Here is a 27526-nt window from a genome sequence, read left to right as displayed (position 1 = left end):
ATCTAATCGATTATCTGACAAAGTCCAAGATAAGTTAAATAATTTATCTCCAAAAGTTGCCGATAATGAAAAAAATGATTTGAAAATTACGAAAACAACGTTGCCACCAGGCAAAAAAATCAATGTATCACGAGGAATACATTTTACTAATTATGCAAAACCATATGTAAAGTATCCAACAAATCAAGAATTCCAAAATGCAACTCCAAAACACCATGGAATCAATGGTGTTTTGAATTCCGAACAATTTTCATTAGAATCAATTCTATCCTGTGAGTTAGCGTTACCGGTTGTCTCAAATTGTCAAGTTACCCGCTCTCAAGCGGCGTTACATTTATTATGCTGCTTGGATACGTTAACTGTGGCGCATGATCTAAAAATGACCGTAAATTTAGAACTGGACGAAAAAGATACATCACCTACAAAGGCTTATACAAAAGATGATTTTCAAGCTGTAAATCGATTTGAAAACTATGGTGGTGGTTGGGGATATTCTGGTCATTCTTGTGAAGCTATTCGATTTATGGCTGATACTGATGTTTTAATTGGCGGATTTGGCCTATTTGGTGGTCGAGGTGAATATACAGCTCGCATCCGACTTTTGGATTTGGGTATGGAAGGTGGTGAACATGAAGGTGAAGGAGAATTATTAGCTGAAACTGAAACTCAACACTATGAATGCCCTATTCGACAAAAACATCCCATTCTTTTTGATTCGCCAGTTCCCATCAAGGTAAACTTTTAGACTATGAGCCAATTCATTTAGGGTATTTCAGTAAGTTTCATGGACACCCCGTTTCATGTTCAATTTAATTGAATTATTCTCTTGAGCTTACCCTAAAGAAAATGTGGAACGATTGATACTGCTTCAAATTGAAAAAAAATTTCAAATGTCAATTTTTTTCTGATATTTATTTTATGATACGCTAGCTTACCCTGGTGGAAAAAATATTTGAAGAAAGAATAAGAAATTCTGAAAGAGTCTTAGGAACTTTGAATTTCTCAACGTTTTCGGATTAGTCTTATTCAGAGTTATTTAGAGTTCTTTATACTTTTTTAAAGTTTCTAAGACTTTTTCAGAGTTTCCTAAAATTTATTAAGACTTATTATTTTTTAAAATATTTTTTCCACCAGGGTACCATCAAAATTAACTCAAATTTCTTATCTCATTCTATTTTAGAAACATTTCCAAAATTTGTTTACATCTTGAATTGATACCATTCATTTGAATTCGTAATGATAAAACGAAATTTAAACTGAAAAAATTTAAAAAAATATTCTCTCCGGCGGGGAATTGAACCCCGGTCTCCCGCGTGACAGGCGGGGATACTGACCACTATACTACCGAAGACATAACGTACCTTTAAAAAATATTGAACTGTACGTCATGGGTACAAAAATATACATTTTTATTATCACTATTACTTACGAAAAAAAAAAACATTCTGCTAAAATATTTGTAATTTGTAATATTTTCTTCATGTCTAAATGAAATTATCAAATGAATAACTTTCATCACCGATCTTTATCTTAAGCTTACATGGAATATAGACTCTACTTTCTCCTAATACTTTATAATGTTTCATAAATAAAATATAGTAAAAATTTTGTTTCTATTTTTCTATTATTCCTTTTTAATGGAAATTTATACGAAAATTAAAATTATCATCAAATATTTTCAATGCACTTGAAAATAAAGAAAATAAAAGATTTAGGTCTGATCCTATTGATCAGGCTGAAACAGTGCGCCACTCCCGGATGCGATCCCACTACTGCTCGACACGAGAACTTTTGACTGCTGGGTTTCCCCCCTGGTCCGGTTCGCTCTTCCTTAGACAACCTGCACACTTCAAATTCCTTCAAAGTGTCCATATTGATGCCAAGCTTAGTGCGGACATTCAGTCAACATGAGCACAACTGTAACAGTACTCCTGATCTCATACCATCCACTAAATCTGACCTCCAAGTAGCTGGATTACAGGAGTTTGCCAAACTCCCAGTCGATAGTTCAATCAAATATTTTTAATATACACAATTTTGAATAATATGATGGACGCAAGAAAAAAGGCAGCAATTTTTAGTTTTTAATAATTTTGAAGATTATTTGATTTAAAAAACTAAATTTTTTCTATTTTATTATTAGCTATCATAGACGTAAAAATGTGTGTCTCATTTGGCTATCCGATTCGTGAAGGTCGATCTTAAACCATCTCTTAGACTATATATGTAGAGTACGATTTTCAAAATTTGGTAAGACACACTTGAAAATGTAATAAGATTCTTTCCAGTTTAATTTTTACACCTTAAAGTTCTTAAAAGAATCACTGATTGGGATTCTGAATCTTTGTTCCAAGTAGAGCCTAAAAGAATCTTGAAATTTTATACGAAACTTAATGGAATATCATAATTCAGTCAGCGAGACTGAATACCATTATTCAAAATTTAAATAAAATTCAATAATTTATAATTTATATTTATTTCTAGGCAAATCGTTGGTATTTAGCTTGGTGTAGAGTATGTGGTCCATCAAGTGACTGTGGATCAGCGGGCCAAAGTATGGTCAATTCTGAAGATCAAGTTGTATTTTATTTTAAATCATCAAAAAAATCAAATAACGGGACAGATGTAAATGCTGGACAAATACCACAAATTTTATATCGTATTATAACACCAGAAACACAATCCACAACAAGACCACCTGAAACACAAGAACCTATACATATTCTAAGTAAAGAATTCTCTCGATCAGTCACTAAAGACTGTTTTCAATCACTTTTAGCCTTGTTACAATGGTCATGGAATACATTCAAAGTAGCTTTGATTGAAACTCAAACGCCACAAAATTATTCACCATTAGAATTAGAACGTTTAGTTTATATTAGTCGGGCAAGTTTACGATTAATTCGTACTTATATCAGTGAAATTTATCCCAATCATATATTAAAGAAAACACAAATGGAAAATGTTTTATTAGCACAGTGTATTGGTGATGTACGTGCTTTACTAAAACAAATTTTATCAGATACAGTTCGAAAACGAAAAGGAAAGTCTCATAAATTAACAGAGAGTCAAATAAATATGATTAATGGAATATTTGATGAGTGCCATTTAACTTTTGTATCTTGTTTTCATGCTTTTTATCCAACCGCTTATTTAAAATGGACTTGCTTATGTGATCTTTTATTAGAAATGGATAAAGTAAGTATTTTATTAAATTGTTTCTTTAATTATAGTAATTTTTTAACAGAGTAACTCCACTTTCAAAGTTGCTCTGTTAAGAAAATTGTGATTGGTTGACACTACTATAGGCCACAGTTCATTCGCATGCAAATTTGATAATAATGTAATTTTTCCCTTTAAATTTTTATTGCAAAATGGCCTGAGAGATAAATTATAGAAAATTAAATGCCTAAGATCAAATTCTTTTTCGATTAAAATAGTATTATTGAAAAAAAGGCAATTTCATCTTAGTTGCTTGGAAAAATTAAAAAACAATTTTTTTATAATTGGATTAATGTTTTTATCAAGATTATCCGTAAAGCAAAGTAAACACGTACTACAGGCGTGAAAGATAAAAAAAAAAGAAAATAATAATTAACATAAAATTAATTGTGTAACTAAGTATGCAACCATTTACACAACATAAATCTACAAGTTGCATATCTAAACTTTTTATGGCAAGCAAATTATAAATAATTTTTTGATTTAAAAAAAATATTTATGAGTTAAAAAATTAGCATAATCACAATCATTGAGTGAAATATTCGATAAAATAATTAAAATATGAATATGTATTGTAAAGTGAAATGATTTCCGATAGCGCATCGACTTATAAATTCACGACGACTACAAAAGAGTTTTTAATGAAGATTTTTATTACCGGTAGCTTAATTTTTAAAACTGCCTACAAACGCAAAATTTTATAATCCACTTCTGATAGCATGGATAAACAGTGATTAACATATAAGTATTCATATTTTCTATTTTCTAGGATAAAGATACAGGTTCTCATCATAAAAATGAACGTTTACTAAGCGCAGTAGTAGCAGCTTTATGTGGACCAACCATTCGTTTACGATCATTATGCCCTACGTTATATCGTAGCAAACATTTGTCACCAGGACATAGTTCTAATGATGGAGGCTTAAGTCCGTCAGATAATTCGGGAATGCCAATTATGTCGCCAGGAGATGGACATTGTTATCCTATTTTAGTCGAACAAATGAGTTATCGCACGCAGGTAATTTAAATATATTTGCCCTTAGTTTTGAATCGATTCTTAAACATTTTTGTAAATTCTTGTATAGTTGGAAGGAGGGAGTAATGAAATTAATTGGAGTTTACGCGAAGTTGTCGATCGACTTTTGGCAATGGTTACTAATCCAGTTCGAGCAAAATTACTAGAACAAAATCATCATAATCGACATTTACCAGCACTTACGAGACATGCGTGTCACTTATTGGCTAAACTATTAGCGGAATTAGCCTATCAGTGTACAACAGCAGATGTAAGTTCAATGGAATTATTTTGTGATCATCACTATTTGAAATATTACAATTTTAGGAAGAATTACAAGGTGGCTGTGGTCGCGGTCCATTACATTCAACCCCGTTACGATTTGCAAGAACAAATCAATCACGTCCATGGAATACAGGAGGAGGTTCGCCTGATGCTATTTGTGTACGAGTTGATCGGCCAGGTGTTGCTATTTCTGGCGTAGCAATTTACGCTGGTCAAGGGCAATATGATTATGAATTGGAGTTAATTGAAGATGTTCGTAAAAATGCGTATACCCCGGTATTTATTTAGTATCCTTTTGTCCAACACATCATTTTCCAAATAGTTTTTGTTGCTTTATAATTGTATTTAGTGGATATAATTTTACTTTGAAGTAATATTATTGAGGAAGGTGGTGAATAAAATTGAATTGTTTTTCGCACAAAAATAAGAGGGTTGATTTGGATCACTCACCTACAGGACTGTTTTTCGGAAAAATGTTGAAAATTTATTGAAAATATCTTAGGTCTCGGCCATAAAAGCTACGAAAAGTTGCCTAGAAGAAAATAAAAATACCCCTTCGGAATAATGTGTTAACATTGAACGCAATCTAGATTATGTAAATTCAATTTGCGCTAGGTCAATTTTTATTCGAAAAACCGTTTAATTTTCTCCATTTCCTTAATTTTATTTTATTTTGTAAATGTCGGCTTTTAGGTTTCTTAAAATTTTAGTTCTCAGCAAAAATACTCAAAATATTTTTATTAAATCCACACTTTTGTTATCTGTAGCTATAAATATTTTTAAAATTCTGAAAAATGTTTTGCAATCAAAATTCGATTTACTTTTTAGACTTCAACTGGAGATAATCAATCACATACACATTCACAAAGATGGATTAATATTGAAACAGTTAAAGGTTCTTTTGGACCGGACGATTGTGTTTCAGATATTGTAGAAATTAAATTTGAAAATCCAGTGCCATTAAAAGTAAGCATTCTGAAGGATTCCTTACAGTTTATAAGTGGAAAGGTTTATGTTAAATCGTTTGTTTTATTTTTTAGGAAAATGTAAATTATGCCATTCGATTACGAAATCATGGAGGTAGGACAAACAATGGAGATGGTGGTTTCAGTAGTGTTAAAGGTCCTGATGGGACAACTTTTACATTTACTACGTGCTCATTAAGTTTTAATGGGACTACACAAACTCGAGGCCAATTCCCCTATGTACTGTATTACAGGTAAATATTTTTCTAATAAAACATTTTACCAAAATTTTAAAACAGGGAATAATACCCTTAAATCCAAGAACACGGGTTGATAAAAAATTACGGATAAATTTCCCGAATGCACTTCCAATTATAATAAGGTAACGCTAGGAAATCGAAAATTTTGATTATAGTTAGAGTAACAAAATTTATTATAAAAATCCAGCTCAATTGAAGATGAATATTTTCTGCAATATGATTAAGGATCCTAGGCATTCGTCTTACTTGTCTCTTGGTTAATCCTGCCTTACTAAAATTTTAAATTTACTTGTTCTTGCGCTTAACGACAAAAAATTATTTTCAGTAACCCATTAGACTTTAGCCAACACTCAAGTCGGATGGCTTTGGAACAAGAGGCTCGTCAGTGTACTCTAACAATGGTTGCAACCATTTTACAAAAGTGTACAGAATTACTGGTTTTAGCACGAGAAAATTCCAGTAATAGTCAGTCATATTCATCGGGTGTTTCACCATGTGAAATTCTTGGAGATGCAAGTGTATTTAATATGCTTTTGCCAAATATATTTGCACATGTTAGTTCGATTGTTTCTTCAGATCCTAAGGTAAAAGTTTAACATTCTTAAATGATTTTTTATTGAAAAAAATAAGTTTAAATTTATTAATTTATTTTAGAGTGCTGTACGACTTTTAACTTTAATACAAGAAATGTTACCTCATGTATCTGCTTTGAATTTGTTGGCTGCAGGTGATACTCAAACTTTAACGCAGTCGGTGTGTGCAAATATGGATATAAGTTTATTTACAACAAGTCAACATTGTACTTGGATTGAAAGCGAACACCCCTATAAACCAGCAACAGTATCGCAATACAAGTAAGCAATTCATTTTAAACGAATTAGAAGATTGTTTAAGTAAGGGCATTCAGTGTCGGTCCTTTGATTTTTTGTAAAGTAAATTTTAGTGTATTTGAGTCAGGTTAAAGCGTCAGTTCAGTATATTTACCTGTAAATGGGAGTAGATCATGAATATTCACCATAGCAGTTTTCTTTACTAATAGATTTTTCCATTTAAGTTACGATTCATTTATGCTAAGAACAGACTTTTGATTCAAACTAACAGGTATCAATAAGGTTTTGACAAAAATAGAAGATAATATTTACTATCCATTTTATTACATTATTTTTTTGGATGTCTGTCCGAAATCAATCAAATAATTTAAAACGAAATATCTATTAAACAAGCTTACAGATAAAACAACGGCTGCAACTTAGTCTTGTACACACAAAAATGATTTTGCTAAAATAGCTGAGAGTTTTAACTTGTTCCGAAATTTATTCATACGTTGAAATTAATTAATAATAAGTTTAAGCAAATTTTCTTATGTTTAGAGTATCATTCCCAGAATCTGTGAAATGGTTATCATTAGAATTCGATCCAGCTTGTTCCCTAGCACAACCTGAAGATTCCTTACAAATATTTGTACCAAAAATTGACACACCCGCACCATTTCAACAAACTGTTGCAATACCAAACAACACTAACATTGATGAAAATTATCAATGTTCAGCTCCCCTGTGGCCAGTGTTACAAAAGTTTACTTCAAGGTAAGATTTATTTCTATAATTATATCCTAGGAAAATATAAATTGTTGCTTAATTTTCAGTTCACCATGGCCACAAAACGCAGTAATTTTACCCGGAAATGAAGTACTTTTTTCATTAGAAACAGCATCCGATTATAATGAACATAATGATAAAGGCTTAGCATATGGATTTAAATGTTTAGTGTTTGGGTATGATTGGCCGTATTTCATTGGCAATTCAGGCTTAATTCATTTAGAAGCTGAGTTATCGTTCCTTGGGGGAATGTGTGCTGCTAGTCTTATGAAAAAAGAATTGCCGTTGCCTGTTATTAGTGGTAAGTTTACAGCACTTTATTTTGAAATTTACTTACCCTTGATTCGAACAATCTGGAAAATTTTGAAAAACTAATAAAGGAATTTTCTTCTGCTGTCGGGTAAGAATTGTCCCACCTGAAAAAATGATTCTAAAATCGACAGCATAATCAAATTTGAGAGCTTCGAAAATTTGATTGTGAATACTTGGACTTATACATATCGATTTACCTTGGTGAATGATTTTCATTAGAGATCTATTTGAAGTGAATAGTTTGTCCTTATTCTTTTCAAATTCTGTACGCTATAGTTTTTCTTTTTGGTCGTCGACTTTCTTTGATATGTCGTATTTTCGCTACAGAAATACCATTGTTAATCATTAAAGACAATTATAAAATAAAATTATTTTTCATAAGTATGAGTCGTTAAAAATGGTTTTGAGGCTTTTTCGTCGGTAATTAGATAACTTTATAACACCATTTCGTTATTTTCGAACGTATACATAATAATTAGGTATATATTTAAAATGAAATCCAACATAACGACAGATTCCCCTAAATTTGACAGATATTATAATTAGTTGACAATAAATTGATTTGCAATATTCTGAATTCGTTGTAGATGAAGATTTGGAGAAAGATATCGAAATGTGTGAAGTAATTGCGCAGAATGTAGTGAAGGAACATGCACATCTTCTAGGAAAAGGTTTGGCTCTGGCAAGTCCTCCAACAGCGATGCAGGCACTAGATGGAAATCTACCTTACAGGTAAGTGCACTTACGTCATGACGTTTATGAATTTATTGAGATGAATTTTAGAAGGGTTTAGAAGGGTAAATAATCAACTTCTTGACGATTTAAAGCATTTTATTGAATATTGGCAATTTAATTTATTATCACAGGATTTACACTTGATAAATTACACCATACAATACACAGGTACAATAATAACTGACGTTTATAAATTATTTATATTGTAAACATTTTTTGCAATTTATATGCATAATTTTTGAGCATTAAAAGTTATAGAATTATTAATTACTTATTTAAATTCATCTATTTTTAAATGCATCAATACGTTTTTCTAGTTTGTTGAAATGAAAGTTTTTGTTTCAACCTTGGAAATTTTTCTCTCTCCTCTGAGTCATGAGATGATTTTTTTTCTTACTAGGTAATAAATAAAGTAGTTAGATCATTTTGTATTTTTGTTGATGTAACAGAGAAAATAGTAAAATTGTTTTGAATACTCTAAGGTGCCCGTAATGAAGAGACGAACGCCAATATTGATTATAAAAATTAAGTTAGGGTATGTATCCACTTGAGTTTTTGAGAGTAGCTATCAAAAGTTATAATCTCAAATTTATTTTGATTTAATCTAAAAGAAAAACTTCTCATTTAAAAGTTGGGAACGTAAAATTACAACACTAATAAGATGAAATTATTGTCTATAAGTAAAACGAAAAAATGATATATTTGAAAACGTCGCGAATAAAAATAATTTAAGAAATAAATTTAAGAGATAAAATAACATCCGTTAAACTGCCATCGTCTTAGATCAGTTAGAATTTGATCGGCGTATTTTAGTATAATACTTTTCAATACGCCAAGATAATCCATATTCTCTTTTGTGCAGCAATAATTCACGTTTGTTAAATAACGTGCTATGGTTTGTATATTTTTTCGATATTGTTTCATGTAGCAAAACTAGCCATGGAAATTCTATGTTTTAGAAACACTCTGTATATTAAAAAAAAGTCAGTAACACTAGGTAGATCTAAAAGATTTTCAATTATGAGTATTGTGCATTCAATGACCGGATATGAAATCAACACCTTATTAGTTAAAAAGAAATAGTAGACAGCATTACCATTTTCGTTTACCTACATTCCCAAATACAATTTTGTACTTTTTATGCATATTTTTAAGCAAGATAAATAATGATTTTGGACATTAGATTTAAAAATTTATATAAACGACGTAGTAGGTATTTATTTAACTTTACTTTTATTTAACAAGAATCAATATTTTACAAAAAAAAAAAAAAAAACGAATACTTAATCTATTTATCACTTTTCAAATTTTTTACATAAATATATAATACAAATTAAGTCTTTACAATTTTTATACGAACGATAATTTCATTATAATCGATAGTTCATAACAAAAACTCTTAAGTAAAAGGACTGCATATTCGCGCTGAGATTGGTTGAACAATGGTTCTTTACTCACATCAAAATGATGTTCAATAATACTGAACATATTTTATTCTTCGGGTATATTACGGACTATAATCTCGCCATCTGTGAGTGAATTATACGAAGTTATCAGAAATCTTAGTCAGTAATGTAAGTAAAAAAGAAATGTTTGTATCTATACACAGATACATTTATATGAATGTGTGGGTAAAAATAAAAATGTATATGTTATTTAATCTCTTTTGAACATTTTTTTCTTTTTAATATTTCTTAACTTTAAACTAAAATATAAAAATTGTCAAACGCGATAATTTTTTCAAAGTAGTATAAATAAATACTTTAATGTCTTATTTACAATAAGAGAGTTTTTGAAAAAAGCTTTTATTTTTTTCTTTATGAAAAAAGCAAAACAGTTTTGATTGTCAAAATACTCTGTAAGAGTAGGAGGGACACAACTATAATTTTCACATTCATTTTCAGGAAATCCAAGCGCGAGAAAATGTACCGTTCTATAAAATGTGGTGAAACATTGTTACAATTTATTTCTAATGCAATATACCTTAACGCAGATTAATATATCTACCTTTTCATTTTAAAAATCGCGATTCATTTTTGTTTCGAACTAAATGATTTATAACCAATGTGATAAAATGAATAACAAATATCTTTTATCTTAGTCCAACTTATTGCCGTCAGTTCGAAAAAATAAACTCTGCATATGCGCACATGACATGATGAAAAGGCATATGCTTTTCTATAAAAATGACGAATTTGTTCATTTTGTTTTGAGTAAAGAACACAAATATAGTGTAGTAAAAATCGTTCAAACTGAAATGAGACTGTTCGAATGCAGTATAGATTTAACTGCATATACGTATACTTACATAATCATTTAATTTTTTCTTATTTGGCCTAATTTCAATTTGAACCACCTTGTTATTGTATTAAATTTCTATAGTCGATAAAATTTTACTATTAGAAATTCAACCGTACGATATCTCACGGTGGTGCATTAATGACTAACGGAATTTTTAGCCCTTTCTTTAGTGTTATTGGATCAGTTTATGTAGGTATAGGTTAGGAAACTTTCTTCATAAGTTATTTCAAATTTAACGTTAAAATTTTAAATGAAATTATTTTCAATATTATGTAACTCGTTTAGTGCTTGCTTTGGTTTAAAAATGAAGATAAAATTCGTTTATATCTTCAATTATGTGACTTATTAATTAAATATATTTATATACTTTTTAATGTGATTTTGCAAAGGCGCCAAAATATTATTTTAAATATTTTTTATGTGGATTTAAATTAATACAATTTCCATTTTATGACGAAACGTTGTAAAACTTTTTATTTAATGTAGAACATTTACTTTTATTTGGCGCAACTTATTTCATGAAACTTTGACAACAATGTTTGAACATTTATGAATAAATAGTATTTCGAAGATAGTGGTAGTATAAAATGGGGTTTTATTTTTAAAGTTTGGTATACTTCATAAAGGTTACTTTTTACTGTAATAAATGGCTTACATCATAGCTTGTGGTGCAAAATTTCACCATTCAAGTTTTCCTTGTTTTTTGATTCAATAACCAAAATTTATATATTGCATTTTGCTTGCCAGGTTTGCGATTTATTGATCCTATCATTTCTCAGTTTGAATTTAAACTGAGTTGAAGGTTTGGCTTTGGGAATTTTTTAAAACATTGCATGTCGTTGAGGATATTATCATTTGCATATCTGCGATTATAGTTCCCTCTTTATACGAATTAAACTTTTTTGATTTATTTTTAATTTTTGATTATTACATAATATTTTGACTTGACTTTAATCTTTACATTTTTATAGATAGTAAGCCTGGTATCAAATAATAAAGTGTAAAAAGTAACCTTAATTTGTTCTGATAATTTTAAGGATGTACGAGCAACTAAATATTAATAATCGACTCAAAACTGTTTTTATGTGAACAACTATCCAAGAGAAAAGATGATCATACATCCTTAAAAAACATAAAAACATTGTTTATTTATATTTTACATAAATTTTTATACAATTGACTACAAATCAGTTGTTAAAAGATCAGCACTTTCAACAACAACAACTGTTTCACGATAAGTTCTACCATCGGGTACAACCATTGGTAACTTTCCATTAATACATTTCAAAGTATTATTTTTATTATTAAAATTTTTACGTTGTGCTAATGGCGAAGCATTATTAATCCATTGTTTTTTATGTGTACGTTGATAACGACTACGTAAATAAAAATACACAATTACTAAAATCACAATACTAATAATTAACGCTGTTGTAACATAAACAAATGTTTTAAATGTTCGTGTTGATCCACAATGTTTCGCTGAATAATGTTGTGCATTTATCATTTCAAAATTCCAATTTTTATTATCATTTAAACAATGTAACACATTTGTATCACTATTATATAACATTGACGTCCATTTTACAATGTTTTCACATGAACATGTTATATTTAGATTAATCGTATAAAATTTCACATCAAAACCGGTGGTATTAATTTCTAATGCACGATCTTGTAATTCGTTGATGTAGTTATTTGCGAATATAAAATCTAACTTTGGAGTACGTTCAGCGGTGATGCCAATAAATGCACCAGATTGTAAACTACCGAATGAATTATCTCGAAATGTTGCTTCACCTAATACATTTATTTTAAAAGATTCACCATCTAATTGATTAAAATGTGAATCGGTCACTTCAACTTTTAATGGTTTATTTAAAATGAACGCACTTGGTTTAATTGTTTTAAGATGACTTTGTGAAATACGAAATAATACGCGCACTTCTATGTCCGAAAATGTTCGACTAACTAAATCACTATTAAATGTTGTATTTTCGATCATTATCGAATTCGTTGTAAATTTTTTAAAGCCTTGTACTTGAATATTATTTACTACTGAATTTTTAAATTCTAATTTTTCCATTCCATTTAAACTGGAGAATGCGAAATGTTGAATTTTTCCAATGTAGACATTATCCATTGATATTTTACGTATATTACCATTAAATGCATAACGACTTACATCTGGTATATTTGTGTTGGAGATATGGATTGATAATCGTGGAAAGTCCATGTTGTAACCGGTTAATGGTGGCATACCATCACCAGCCCATTGAAAGGATTTCTCTTGTAATTCTAAACGTTTTACATTGTGAATGTTTACTGTTCGTAAACTTCCAATCTTGTTTATGGCACCACTTTGAATTTGTATGGTATCACAATTAATTATTGTTAAATTACTTGCACCCGGCCGAATTTCGTTTGGTTTTATCACGATACGCTGAAACAAAAATAAAAGTTTAATATTAGCTAATATTACTAAATAATAAATTTGTTAATATCCTAACTATGTATACTCAATTTGAAATCTACATCCGCCCGGATATTATATTATCTACATATAGTATATAAAAGTTACCTCAATCATGTAATGTATATTGCATAAACTGAATGAAATATGAAATAGAAACAAATATAATTAAGCCCACGAAAACGTAAAGTTTAACTTGTTTAATCTAATAATTAAAATTTTCTAAAACGAGGTTGTTTTCATATCGAAAATCAAACTAAAAACTGTCATTATATCTTTAGAATACACAAAATTTTTAAATATTTATTGTCACCGAAGTTGTAGAAAATTGATTTTATATAGAATTTATCATTGTGCGATCTGGCCATACATTTATAAAGACATTGACGGTTTAAATTTTCTAATTCTAATGAAAAATTTGAAATTGTTCGATAAATATTGATTAAAAAGAAAAATTTATAATAATAATTAAAGTTATAGAGAATACATTTTACCTTTCATAACTTACGCCCTGATCATTTTTGCTGTTATTGTATACGATAAATTTACACAGATATGTCTGTTCTATTACTTTTTCCTAAAACTGAATTGTATTCTTATATGGAGAGCTTTTATTTCCAAATCGTTGTCAGTTTAATTCTCGAGACTTGTTACTTTGGTATCGTAAACTGTGCGGTCAGCTCATAAAAGTACAATATTATTTGTCCGACACAGAACACTGAAATGGACTTCCCAAAGGCTTGCGTGTCACAAACTACGAATATGATATTTAATTAGGTTGAATAGGCATTCTTTAGTACTTTATTATACCGACAAAACTAATTAAAATTTATTATCAAGATATTTCGTAGTAAGATTTATAAATTTGTTTCTTAAAATATATTCATAAAATCTTAAAATTTTATTCGTGTTTCTTTGACCCTTTTAGTTTTTATTGTTTACTTGTGGGTGTAAAGTGGCTCCAAGCTTTTTAACAAAGTGGTTCGAATAATAATATTATAATATCTCTTATAAGTCGGTGATTGATTAATGTTAAGAATGGCAAAAGCTTTCTAAGTCAAAGTATTAAAAGCTTTCTAAGTTCAAGTGTTAAAAGTTTCTTAAGTCAAATTTTAATTGTTACCCGATATGAACAGATATTTGTTAAAAACAAGTAATGATTAAAAAGTTGATGATTTTTTTTAGAATTTTGTTCTATTGTTATAAATCGATAAAAGAGGAAAATTGTTGGGTCATTCACTTAGACAAATCAGTCATAAACTAATTTTACTCAAGAAAATTTATAAGAAGTATCATTTTGAACTCCGGACCATAGTTTGTTTTACAATAAGAGTTTTTATTTGAAGGATGGTTTATTTAGGACGATTCATAGTTATCTATGTTAAGCTTTGATTAGCTGTTTGATGAACAGTTATTCTTTTTCTGCTTGCTACTACGACGGTGGGAAAATGTCGGAAATTAAAAAATATGTATTTACAAAATGTTGCTTTCGTGCGCTTCCACCAAACAAATATAATCATTTTTAACACTCAAAAAATGATTTTTGATTTCATCACAACTTGTATAAATTTCTCAAAGTTTACTTATTATGATTTTAATATTTTAAGAAGATAAATAAAAAAGATAAAAATTTCCATGTGACATAATATTTTGAACCACTTGGTAATTAATATTTATAAATTATGGTTCCTTATATTACCCATATTCACGCAATACGTTTTATACATTTAAAAAGAAATTGAATAAAAGAAAGTAACAATTAAACTTGCATTATATAGATGTACAGATATCTATTTATAATAATAATAAAAAACTACTTATATTTCGTAATAATTATGTTATCTTCAAATTATGTATAAGTACAAATAAATAATAAAAGTTTGACGGAAATACTCTCGTCACTTCTATACGTAGGCCTAATAGTTTACCAGTACTTTAAATTTGGGTATTTCACTATTGGAAAATGATATATTTCTTATAATTGCAAATTAGTTTTCGTTTTTATTATTCTTCTTTTTTAATTTTTCTACTATACCAAAGAAAAATTTCCATTCTCAATGTACTAATATTTAAGATTTTAAAAGTTTCTTTTATATCTACTTAATCGTCTTTTAATCGATTCCTATCAATAATAAAATTATTTTTTTGATTTGAGTTTCTAAAAATTTTTTTTTGGTATCCTGTATATTTACGAAGATATTTTTGCAACTAAATTTGCGAATATAGACCAAGTTTAGAGATAAATTTTTTTATTGGATTCTACTCATTAAACATAATTTCCAGCTTGTTTGTTTCTATTGTAAAGTGAAAAGCTAAAATGACTATAGGAAGGAAATTTCTTACTTTTTACCTCAACAGCCGAGGGTTATGTGTTTGACCCATATGTATGTATGTTCATCTGTTCGGACCTAGCTTCTAAATTACTTATCATAATTCGACAAATGAGGTATCGTTAGAAGCTTCTTGATCGCCCGCTTATGGGTCACATTAAATTGAATATGGCGCCCTCTAGAGGACATGAAGCTATGATAGCACTTTTCAAATATATATATGTTGTTATACTTTCTCACGAAATTATGACTCCAAAATGTCTTAAATAAAATAAAGTTCGAAAACTTAAACCCCGACAATTACAGAATCGCGCTCTTAAAAGTATGAAAACAAGAAAATATTTTCATCTGAAATTGTTATGATAAGTATAATCGTCATTACAGTCGAGGGACCTCTTTTCGGTCCTGTATTTAATCTTAGAGATCCCTCGACTGTAATGACGATTATACTTATCATAACAATTTCAGATGAAAATATTTTCTTGTTTTCATACTTTTAAGAGCGCGATTCTGTAATTGTCGGAGTTTAAGTTTTCGTACTTTATTTTTTTGCATTCAATTTTGCTTAAACTATTTTCCTAACCCTCTCGATAATTTTCCCTGGAGTAGTTTATAAATTTTTTAGCTTATCTAACTTATTATCTAATATATTTGACATTAATTAATTCAAATTTACATTAATTAAATTAATTCTCAGTGAACTTAAAAATTGCGAATTTAAGCTTGCATCCCCTACATAATTATTATGATTATAATCTGTATATAGAAGTAAATTATACTTTTAAAGTACCTATACCTGTTTCATGATTCATTAGTTATTCAAGCAATAAGGTTTTGATAAAATAATTTTCATCTTTGCACACAATTAAAAATAAAAGGCTGATTCATACACATATATTTACTATATACGAGTACATTCACAATCAGTAAAACACCTTCATTTAGTATTTATACATGTGGCATTTTATAATATAAATGTACTGATAAGAAGTTTATTGTTTTTATCAATCATACATAACAAGTATATTTCATTTTCAAACTTATAAATATTATAATGCAGCCAGCAAAAGTAAGTTTAAAAAAATAAATAAATATTTATATTTTATAGACTAGATGGTATGGGCGTTGGCAATCCAAATTCAGATTTAAATTTGTACTGGATTTAGTTCAGGAGATATTACTGATTATGAACATTCATGTAACTAAACGACAATTTCGTTTAAAACAATAATATATTTTGACAAAAGAAAAAAATTAACGTACTAAATTTAAACAAGTGGAACAAAAAAATTGAGTTAATTGTTGAAATACTCTGTATAGAAAGTGTTGAATGTCAGTTCTTGATAAATTATAATAGTTTTAAAAACCAACACAATTATGAAGGCCTTTCGGTTGCTATTTATTTGGTTTTCGGAAATTTCAAAAATTTAGTATTTATATAGTATTTTCCAGAAGTTTTTTCATTTTTTTAGGGAATTTTCCACAAGACTACTAGTTGAAGGTACTTGGAAATAAACTCCCTATATAGTTGGAAATATACTCCCTTAATAGTTTTGGAGAAAACGGACCCCAAAGCTTTGATCTAATTTACGCCCTCACTTGTAAATAGTGATGTTTACAAAAAAAGTTTCAAACAAAAGTTTTTTTTTAATAAAAAATACTTTTTATATTTAAATTTAGTTATAAATTATTTAAATTTTTTTTAAGTTTTAAGTTATATCTTTAACGGTTTACAAAATGGGTCCTACGAACCAAAGACCCAATTGACCTATGTTGTTTATTTACGAACTCAACCTCACTTTTATTGTCTTGAGTACGCTATAAAAATTTCAGTTTGATATATCTTTTCGTTTTTGAGCTATCGTACTGACAGACGGGCAGACGGATAGATAACCAGAAATGGAATAATTAGATGGTTTTATGAACATATATAAGAAAAAATTTTCGTAGCATCAATATTTTTAAGCGTTACAACCTTGGGTCTAAACTTAGTATACCTTGATATATATTTTTCATTCCCAAAACAATCAATACTGATTTCAGAAAAAAATTCTTTTTGAATCATGAGCGTTATCACCCATACGACCATACAATAGTTTAAAAAAATAATTTAAATAATTTAGATTATTTATATTTATAAATTTATTTATTTATTTATTATTTATTCATTATTAGTCATGTAGATTAAAAATTTAAATAAAAAAGTGTAATCAATTAATCGCATTAAAATGAAATTTAATGGATTGTATGATTGTAACAGAATGTTCAGTGAAATAATTGATTTGCTTCGTTTTTCAAATAGTTTTATTTATAGATCTAATGTTTTATTGATTTGATGGAGTCGCATTTAAAATTTTTGTTTATATTATTATTGATGACTTTAATTTTAATTTTGTTTCATATGCATATTAATATCTATCTCTATATATTATAAATGCGAAAGTAAGCATGTTTGTTTGTTACGCTTCCACGCTAAAACTAGCGAATGGTTTTTAATGAAACTGAACAGCAATATAGCTCATACTTCAGAATAACACATGAGATATAATTTATAAAGATATATTAATACAAAATTAAAACATTAAATTAATTTGACATTACCATAAATTACATAAAATTGAGTATTCCCAGCGCTTCCACCATAATGATATCTTAATTTTGTTTAATCTATTGAAAAACTAAAATTTTTTTTTAACATAATCTTACAATCGACATGTTAATTTTTTTAACTTTTGTAATGCTTGATATTATGTGATAAAAAAATATTATAGATCATGTTCATGGTCCCCAAGTTGTGGTTACAAAAGTGAATTTCTGGTTACCTAAATAATGATAATTTATATACGATATCTTAAAAAGGATTTTAACATTACATAGAATCCTTATATAGATATTTTAGAAACAAAACATTTCCAGTCCCATATCATTTGAAATTTCCAGTTTTGATGAATTCACCTGTTAAATTATCTTGTATTATTTTTCAAAAATACTATACTGTCTTTAAAAAAACTTGAATTCAATGGGTTCAAAAACTGAAATGAAAAAAACCTCCCTATTTTTTAATTGGTTTTTTTTTTTCGGTTTGTTTAGACTAAATAAAAACATCTATACGCCCGGATATCATTATCATTAGAAACCTTTTTGAGTTATGTTTTTTTTTTTTTATTATAGGTATCTAAATTCGATACTAAAACCTTGCTTAGATGAGTCATTTCTATTCACTGAACTATATTTAGTATATTTACTTTTTAACTTTTAAGGTATACAATAAAAGTGTGGGAATATTTTTTTTTTAAAAACAAATTTTTGCTATAATTGTAAAAATATAATTTTTACACTAAATGAGATTTCAAAAAAGAAATAATCTATGATGGGTTTACCTCTTTAGAGAAGACCAATAATTTCCTAAATAAATTATGCTATTCATTAATAATAATTTAGAATACGAAAATTCGAGTAAACTTTCTTAATAAACAATTGTTTAATTTGTTGAAAAATTAACTTTAAGATAAAGTTTGTCGAATACACCAAAAATTTTTCAATTTTTAAAATTAATATTAAATACATTAAAAATTTAGTGTTATGTACTCATTTTTGTCGATACGACAAAAATCTAAAAATGACACACTCCATTATTATAAATAACGGAGATAGAGTTATGGAAGTGGGGTTTTTTTATTGGAAATTTCCTCTTTTTAATAATCTTTTTTTAAAAATTTCTTAAATTTTAATATTTTTTGAAATATTGGCCAAAAACGAAATATCTTTTTTTTCAACTTTATATAATTGTTTAAATACTTTTGCAATTTTTTATGTGCTAAAAATCGCTTTAGGCACATTTTTCTAGACATCATTCTGAATCAAACGAGCTATCAAACGTATTTCACCAATTTGAACTTGTTGACGAGACGTTTCAATAAGCGAACGTATGTCTTTTTAAGGGTTACACACTTTCTGGATTTATTTTGTTTATTATATTGCCAATGACATTCCTTTAACATACACGATTAACAAAATTGGATTACACCTTTCATTTTGCAAGATAACCTTTTAATATACCCCAAACATTAATCAATACTTTTCAAATAATATAAAAGTGTTTAGTTTACATGGTTTGATTGACACAAAATTTCTGTTAGTAGCTGTCGGTCTATTAATTGAGTTGTCAAAATGAACGCTGATCTATATAATCTTGGAGAAGCGCTTTTTATTTAAGTATTTTTAAGAATTTTAATGAACCTAAATTGGAATTTTGATTTGGTGACAATAACCCTAGCTTTGACGAAAACCGACTCGAATTTAAAATAGTTTGTAGATATCTTACAACGTACAATTTTTGCTTCCGATTTTCTGGTCGAATTTAACAACTTTCTATCATAAAGTAAAAAAATAATAATTTTTACACTGAATGAAATTTCTGAAAAGCAAAAAAAAAAAAACTGCACAAAATAATGATTGCAGGTACCTGAATTTGTTGAACACATTCACATATAATTAAATCATATCCACATTTACATGCCATTGAATCACATAGTACACCTGGCTTTATAACAATACCAGAACTCTCCACCATAAATACGGATAACATCCATATAAATCCAATAATTATTTCACATGAAATATTTAATAAATTATTTTTTTTACACAGAAATTTACACATTTTTTCTGTAATTTTTTAACACTTTTTATAACACACATAATAAATAATATTTTGTTAAAACAACACCTCTCAACACTCTTCCACTGACTAGCTTATCACATTGTTGATTAAAATAAATATTATCTTTCATTGTTTTCTCTGGACTAATTAAATTATGTGGCCTTTTATTTCAATATACATTCTAATTAAATTTAGAGGTATTTATTAAATTTAATTATCTTGTAATTTTTTTTTTATTAGTGTCTGAATAATACTTGATTAGTGGTGATATGATGATTATTCTGTTGTGTATTTAATACTCTTATCACCATTTTGCATTTGATTATTAACATTATGAAACTTTTTAAAACATTTTCAATTTTTTGTTTCCATATTTGAATCTGTAAAATGAAAAAAACAATTATTTTGTATTATTCACCACATTAAAAGCTAGGATTGATATTTTTTGTTAGGAAATAGAAAGTGTTAAATTTTTTAGGGTGTAGCTTGTTAAATTTATGGGCGAAGTGATTTATTATTATTGTAACTCGTTGTGCCTAAGGACTTGCATGAGTCACTTCAAAATTGTCGGTCTAGTAGCTCAGTTGGTTGAGGTGTAAAAAATTCCGTTCGCGGTAAGCCTAGGGTAGCGGATTCGATTACCGTCGTCACAACAAAAATTAATTTATTTAATAGTTGTTGGGGCTGGTGTAGTGCATGATATATGCATGCAGGAGGTGCACTCAGCCTCTGAAAATAGTTGAGTAGCTGATAAATGAAATTATCAGCGGAAAAGGTGGTAAAACACATATATGGTATCACAATGGGCTCCATAGCCTAAGTGTGTCCTTTATGGATAGCCAATATAACCTAAAAAAACCTAACCACTTCAAAATTATGGTTTAGGTTTTTTTAAAATCACGTTGAATTTTACTCTGCTCGAGTTAATTAACCAAAAAGCCGGTTTAAGCCTTATATTCTAAAATATGTAAGAAAATAATTTAAAAAGATGGCTTATGAGTCCTAATTACGCGACCGGAAAATAAAAAAATTACGTTTTATAATATGTAGGAAAACAAATAGTCGAAGTCATATGAAAAATAATGAAAATTTTCAGAATGGTTGTGAAGTTGCCCTCAGGGCAAATTGTTTTTTTCGAAAAGAATACATTACACAACGCTAAACAATATCCCAACGTAAAAACTTAAAATAAAATCGCTTGACATTTTTATCATTCATCAAAATACAACCCTATAATAGGGAAGTGATTTTCACTACTAATTTTATTTTGCTAGAGTTTTATGTTTGATTTGCCCTCTCCAGAGCCAATCAAATTCGGAAAGCAAAAACGAAGATCAAAAGGACGTATAAACCTTATTAATTTATTAACAACTGTAATGTAGTAAAATTTAAATGCGCGATAAGAATTTTTGTAATTTATTACCAATAAAAACTCAAAAGCATTTAAAAAATGTTAATATTTAACCTTGAATAAGATTTATTTTTATGATTTATAAAGAATATTTGATAACGTTGTGGTAAAAGTTGATCAAATTATTTAATTGGCAAAAAAACAAACCGGTGTAAGATATCAATATGGTTTCTTTTTTAAATTTTAGACACTGAACATTTAAAATCATGAAATGTCTAAAATTAAAAAGAAATCATATTGATATCTCATACCGTTTTTATAAATTAAAATGTATAAACCCAATTTAATAAACACCCTGTATAATATGCCTAAATTGAAGGTGTATAATCTACAATCTTATCCGGAAATTTCTTTCGGATATTTTACGCAGCCGAAAATTTTTCCACGTATCCTATTTCTTGAAAGTATTGCTGGATAGATTTTATCGACAAATATTATATTATCAGCTCCAGAACGCGTGCATTATTGCTTGGTGATATTGTTCCTGTGTCCGTGAAGATTTTAGTCAAAAGTCATTCGCCATGAAGAGGCCAGGCTTTTGCTTTTAGAAAATGAATGACTTTGTTCTGTTTATGTGTCTTAGACTGTACACTTAGAAGTTTTGAACGATTTTTATCGATTCGTAAAGAATTAAATACGAATCTAGGTATTTTCCTGGTAATCGGGTGGGATGTTATTTTAAAATTAAGATTTATTTTTAAAATAAAAATTCATCATAGTTTTATGACAATAAAAATGTGGTTTTTATTGTGCAAACTACAAATTAATCTGTGACATTATCTTTTTAATATTGTGAAAGATTTCTTGAATTATAGATATATATTTAAAAACATTAAAATTCATTGAATGAACGAACTCAGAAACAACTTGATATCTTTCAAAAAGTACGTCAAACAATATAAAACCCCTTGAATAATTGAACGTGCTATAATGGTTTCCATTGACAACCAGCAGTAGTTTTGTATTGTTGGATAATAAAACTTCTACATATCATAAATGTAGTAAGTACATTTGGGGGAATTCTTTTTTATGATTGTAATTCCTGAGGGGAACGTATAATACGTATAAGAAAATCAGATCATGTACTCACAAAGTGTGTCAGGAAATAGCTATTCCCAATTTTCAAGTGTGATCAATCTTTAGTTGCTGTTTGATAAAGAATTAAAAACAATAAATCAAAGACCTGATGTGAATGTTTTTAAGAATTTCTAGTGAACCGGTCTCTAAAGTAACGAAGAAGTATGAAATATGCGAGGAACGAGCTCTCTTGCAGGCAGATTCTATACCTGAGACCTTCAATTTTAGTTTTGCCTCCTAATTTTAAGCAGTACAAACTTTAGAATGAAATTGCATAGCATAATATCGATTTTGGATGCTAAAATCGCAATCTTTAGATATATTAAATATTGTTGTAGTATGTATAATATAATCAAAAAACAGACATATAAGCATGGAACAGGAAAGATGAATCATGGTCAACTTATTTGTAATTTAAACATCTTAGAACGTATATAAAAGTGGTCCATTTACATCCGTTTGTAAGAATAACGTGTCCCGATACTTTTCTAGTGAAGACTCATAAACAATATTTTTAGCCATTTGTTGATCTAATTTAATTAGGTTGTTGTGTAGGATTCTGAATGGTCTGATCGATTTGTCTGAGACATCGTAGCTCCTAAGCCGATGAATCGATTTTAATTTTTTTTTGTTTGACGGATAATTTGATCGAGAGTGTTTTTAGCTATTTTTCAAAAAAATTTACTCAGCTGTTTGAACAAAGAGAAAAATGTTCCATTAAATTAACTTTAAAAGAAAATCAAAATCGGTTCATCCGTTTAGGAGCTACGATGTCACAGACAGAAACATAAATACACGTTAAACTTATAAGATCCCTATTTCCCTATTTTTAGTCGGGGGTTAAAAAAATATTATGTTTATAAAAACCAAACATTTTATGTATGATGAACTATGTCTTCCCGTGACCTCCACCATCTAAATTTATATATCATCTAGTAAGTACCTTTACTCATGCAGGACAAATAGCTTCTTTCTAAATTGTATTCCTTACAAAAAATAGCTGATTTCCCATTGCGTATGCCAAATTTTCCTATCGCAATCAAATTTCCATTTTCGCCCGATTAGTAAAATAATTATGTATATGTTGCCGCACGGAAAATTGTGCACAAAAAGAGAACTAATCCCACATTCATTAAAAAAAGTGTGTGAAATTCGTGCGGCTGTTACACACTTGAGTGATAAAAAACACTCATTTGGGTACACTTGTTGCACAATACTATTAAAATTTCCTTCTAATATCGGAATTTCCTTCTAAATGCATGTAAAATTAAAATCGAAATTTTTATATTAGATAAGGAATTCTGGTTCATTCTGTATAAGAATAATATCAAAGTTTTGTTAGTATTTCCCTTTTTATGTAATAATCGAAAATAATGAACAATATGAAATTGTCCAATTTTACACACTCGGCTTGTTTTAGATGAGGGCAGGAAATATATTATGTGGGAATATTTCCTTAAAATAATTAAAATGGAATTAGATTTATGTTTACAATAGTTACAAACAATAGTTATATTTCATAAAGAAAAATTCTATGTAAAAGAGATTGGTTTCTTCAATCCATACTAGTCCATACTAATATTATAAATGCGAAAGTAACTCTGTCTGTCTGTCTGTCTGTTACTCTTTCACGCCTAAACGGCTGAAAGAATTTTGATGAAATTTGGTATGGTGATAGATGGTTACCTAAAAACGGATATAAGATCAAAATGATCACGTCATCGTACTTAGGGGGTAGGAAGTAGGCAGAAAACTGATAACCTAGAAATGGTCATAGGCTATAAATAATCACGCCATCGTTCTTAGGAGGTAGGTAGTAGGCAGATAACTAAATTGGGTTAGTGATTTTTAGTCGTTTTTGTTGGCACTTTTGCTCTTTCACGTCTAAACGGCTGAACAGATTTTGATGAAATTTAGTAAGGTAATAGATGGTTACCTAAAAACGGATATAAGATCAAAATGTTCACGTCATCGTACTTAGGGGGTAGGAAGTAGGCAGAAAACTGAATTGAGTTAGTGATTTTTTTATGGTTTTTGCTGGGAGTTTTGCTCTATCATGCCTAAACGGCTGAACGAATTTTGATGAAATTTAGTTAGGTGGCAGATAGTAACCTAGAAAAGGATATGGAATATGGGGGGAGGGGTGAAAGTGGGAATGTTGCCCAGCAAAGCGGGTAGTTCACAGCTAGTATTTGATAAAAATTGCTGATATAACACAAATAAAATTGAAAAAAAAATTATCATACCGCAAACTTGGTAGTCGGTTTGTTAGTAAATTAATAAGTGATTATTTAACTCATTAATTTGAATTTAAATATAAGTTTTGTTTACTGATTAGTTAAATAAGAAGAGTATCAGTTGTAAAGCAGGCTTAGTTTGTGAATCTCAAATTCTAAAATATAAAATCAGTGTGTTGAAATTCATTTGGAAGAAGTGAAACTTGAAGCATTACTTTGTGCTCAAAGATTAAAAATGAGTAAATAATATAATACAGTGGAATCTCGATAATTCGACCTCGTTAAGTAGAAATCCTCGATAAAAAAAATAACAAAAAATGCCACTGCCTTCCGCTGAACGCCCAAATACCTACGCGATATTTCAAACTATTTAGATTCTGTAACTCGAGAAATTATTGTTTCCCTCGGAAGTATCTATGGCGCATATTTACACTCGATAACTCGCTTTACAGACTCCGTAAATCGAATTTGATAAAATATGTATGTATGTAAAGAAGTATTATTTGGAATTTCCCGAACTCAAAGCAATATAATCTAAATAAATGTTTTCTTTAAGTCGAAAACTCAACATTTTTCATGTAATTAAAGTTATCGAGATTTAACTGTATTTGATATCCTATTTTTTCCACCATTGATTTAATATAGTTTCACTGTTCATATCCACCCACGAAGAGGTACTGCTACTAAACCTTTCTATTTTCGATAAGAGATTGATTAATTACTATTTGTGACCATAACTGTAAATTGCGGCCAGCAGATAGTTAAGAACAAACACTTAAATTATATTTATAAATTGATTAAAAAACAAACTGGCATAGCATTTTGTTGCGTGACTCTCCTTTGATTAGAAAACTTATAAAAATATATTTTGTGGAAATAAACATTCTTATCATGAAATCATTAATGGCATTATTAAGTAGATTTTTTTCATTGAGTATATTCTGTTGAAGATGTTAGTATATCCAACAACGAAAATGGAAATATAAGCTCGAAACTTTTTACACATAGAATTTTAAGTACCCCTGATGTAAATTGATCGGAAATATTTCATTCTTTGTCGATCTCGTATAAAAAGTATTGAAAAATTTTGTTGAGTTTTCAGTTCTCTTGGTCCATTCTATTTGAAGTTCTGTTGCGTGACTATCAAATTAAATGTACCTAAGTACTTAAAGTATTTATTTTGATCTAATTATCACCTTAGGCGTACAAATAATACCATTTACTAGTTTAGCATATTAATTGTTTCTAACAACTATTAACGGCTTAATTAAAGACTATTTAATGGTGTAGTTAAACGATTTGATTAAATATAAGTAGTCTTTCAAGGTGGAAAAGTGTATCAGCATTTTTTAACATCACATGTTATGTATGATTGACATGAAAAAAAATTATACAAAATATGCAATAAAAATGATAATTTATTTCATTAATTAAAAGAATCTTAAATATTGCTATAAATTTTCCATAAAAATGTAAAAACATCCCAAGGTGGTATAAGATGTGAGTTGTAACTATTATTTATTTCTAATACTATCGATTTTATCCAAGGACATTGAACTTAATAATATTAGAAAATTTATGAAAAATAAATATAAATACGAAAATATAATTCTAAATTTCTGACTATGGGAAACACACAATTAAATTAGATCGAAATTTAATGCATCCCTATTTACCTAAATTTCAAATTGATCACATAATTTGTTGGGACTTAACACGTGATAAATCAACAGGAAGTTAATATATTAAGTACCAAACAAACATGAAGTTTGAAAACAAATCTAGGAAGTTGGTTTTCTCTCATTTCTGTAGTTCAACACGAAAAATAAGTAATATATTCAAATTTTGGTGGAAGCGCCAGGAAGTAAAGTATAAAAAAATGATACAGTTATTAAATCACTCTTATTAGTTAAGAAATGAATTTTTTAAAATAATTAATAAGTTAACTGTAAAATCGAAGCGCTTTGTATATAAATCAAACAATGGTATTATAATTTTTAAACTAAATTTTTAATACAAAACCACCCACGGTTGTCAAATTAGTAATTTAATATTATTTTTTTGATATCTAAATCATTAATTATAATTACTTCTTCATTTATTGAATTTACTATTATTTACTTTTTCGTTTTGTGTTTTAAAATTTATGTGTTACATAAACGGCGATAGAGTTGAGAAAAGTTCATAAAAGGAAAAATAACATTCCTGGGTGTATTCGTTGGTAGTTTATATTTCACAGTTTTGATCTCGATATATATAAGAGGATGTTTTCTTTCAAACCGTCTAGACAGGCTTAAAATTTAATTACATAATACCTAATTATAAATTATAAATGCAAATATTATTTTGTCAGAGGAAAATTTCGTATCATATTATGTGCGAAACCCGGAAAATTCCAATATTCAAACCATCGAGAATTTTTCGGATGCCTTTCAATACGACGTCCTTTTTACGACAATTTCAAATTTTTATTGTAAAAGCAACGTTTATTAATTCTAAATCGAGAAATTTCCTAACGCCTTGCAAAACAACGTTTTAATTATGGTAGGATAAGCATAAATTATTCACACAAAATTTCTAGATGAGTTTTTCTGACATATATCTTATTTGCCGGGTGTTTTAATATTTGTTTCGTAAAACGGATA

At 28.4% G+C, this 27526-nt stretch overlaps 2 protein-coding genes across 2 annotated transcripts in view; one reads left to right on the top strand and one right to left on the bottom strand.

Annotated features, from left to right (window-relative positions):
• The window catches only part of LOC123294595 (E3 ubiquitin-protein ligase MYCBP2), a 205373-nt gene that overhangs the window by 9388 nt on the left and 168459 nt on the right, over positions 1–27526 (top strand). Inside the window, exons 16-27 of the mRNA XM_044875677.1 lie at positions 271–733; positions 2485–3217; positions 4005–4240; positions 4308–4508; positions 4565–4774; positions 5351–5488; positions 5563–5741; positions 6073–6331; positions 6402–6601; positions 7118–7333; positions 7393–7646; positions 8245–8389. Coding sequence (XP_044731612.1) covers positions 271–733; positions 2485–3217; positions 4005–4240; positions 4308–4508; positions 4565–4774; positions 5351–5488; positions 5563–5741; positions 6073–6331; positions 6402–6601; positions 7118–7333; positions 7393–7646; positions 8245–8389 — 3234 coding nt within the window. The remainder of the gene's footprint in view (positions 1–270; positions 734–2484; positions 3218–4004; positions 4241–4307; positions 4509–4564; positions 4775–5350; positions 5489–5562; positions 5742–6072; positions 6332–6401; positions 6602–7117; positions 7334–7392; positions 7647–8244; positions 8390–27526) is intronic.
• On the bottom strand, positions 11833–20177 carry LOC123294598. The gene is made up of 2 exons (XM_044875679.1): positions 19962–20177; positions 11833–13136 (listed from the first exon to the last, which is right to left on the bottom strand). Exons 1-2 carry the CDS (start codon positions 20154–20156, stop codon positions 11874–11876), a joined length of 1458 nt encoding a protein of 485 aa, XP_044731614.1. The 5' UTR covers positions 20157–20177; the 3' UTR covers positions 11833–11873.

The sequence above is a fragment of the Chrysoperla carnea genome, chromosome 3, assembly GCF_905475395.1.
Source record: "Chrysoperla carnea chromosome 3, inChrCarn1.1, whole genome shotgun sequence".
Lineage (NCBI taxonomy): Eukaryota > Metazoa > Arthropoda > Insecta > Neuroptera > Chrysopidae > Chrysoperla > Chrysoperla carnea.
Note: the sequence above shows the minus strand (reverse complement) of the source record. Positions and strands in the feature narration are given on the sequence as shown.

Coding starts and splice junctions, on each gene's coding strand:
- LOC123294598 (XM_044875679.1), bottom strand. CDS start 20,156: ATGTGTAAATTTCTGTGTAAAAAAAATAATTTATTAAATATTTCATGT. Junction 13,137..19,961: donor AATGTGTTCAACAAATTCAG/GTACCTGCAATC, acceptor TTTTTGTTTCAG/CGTATCGTGATAAAACCAAA.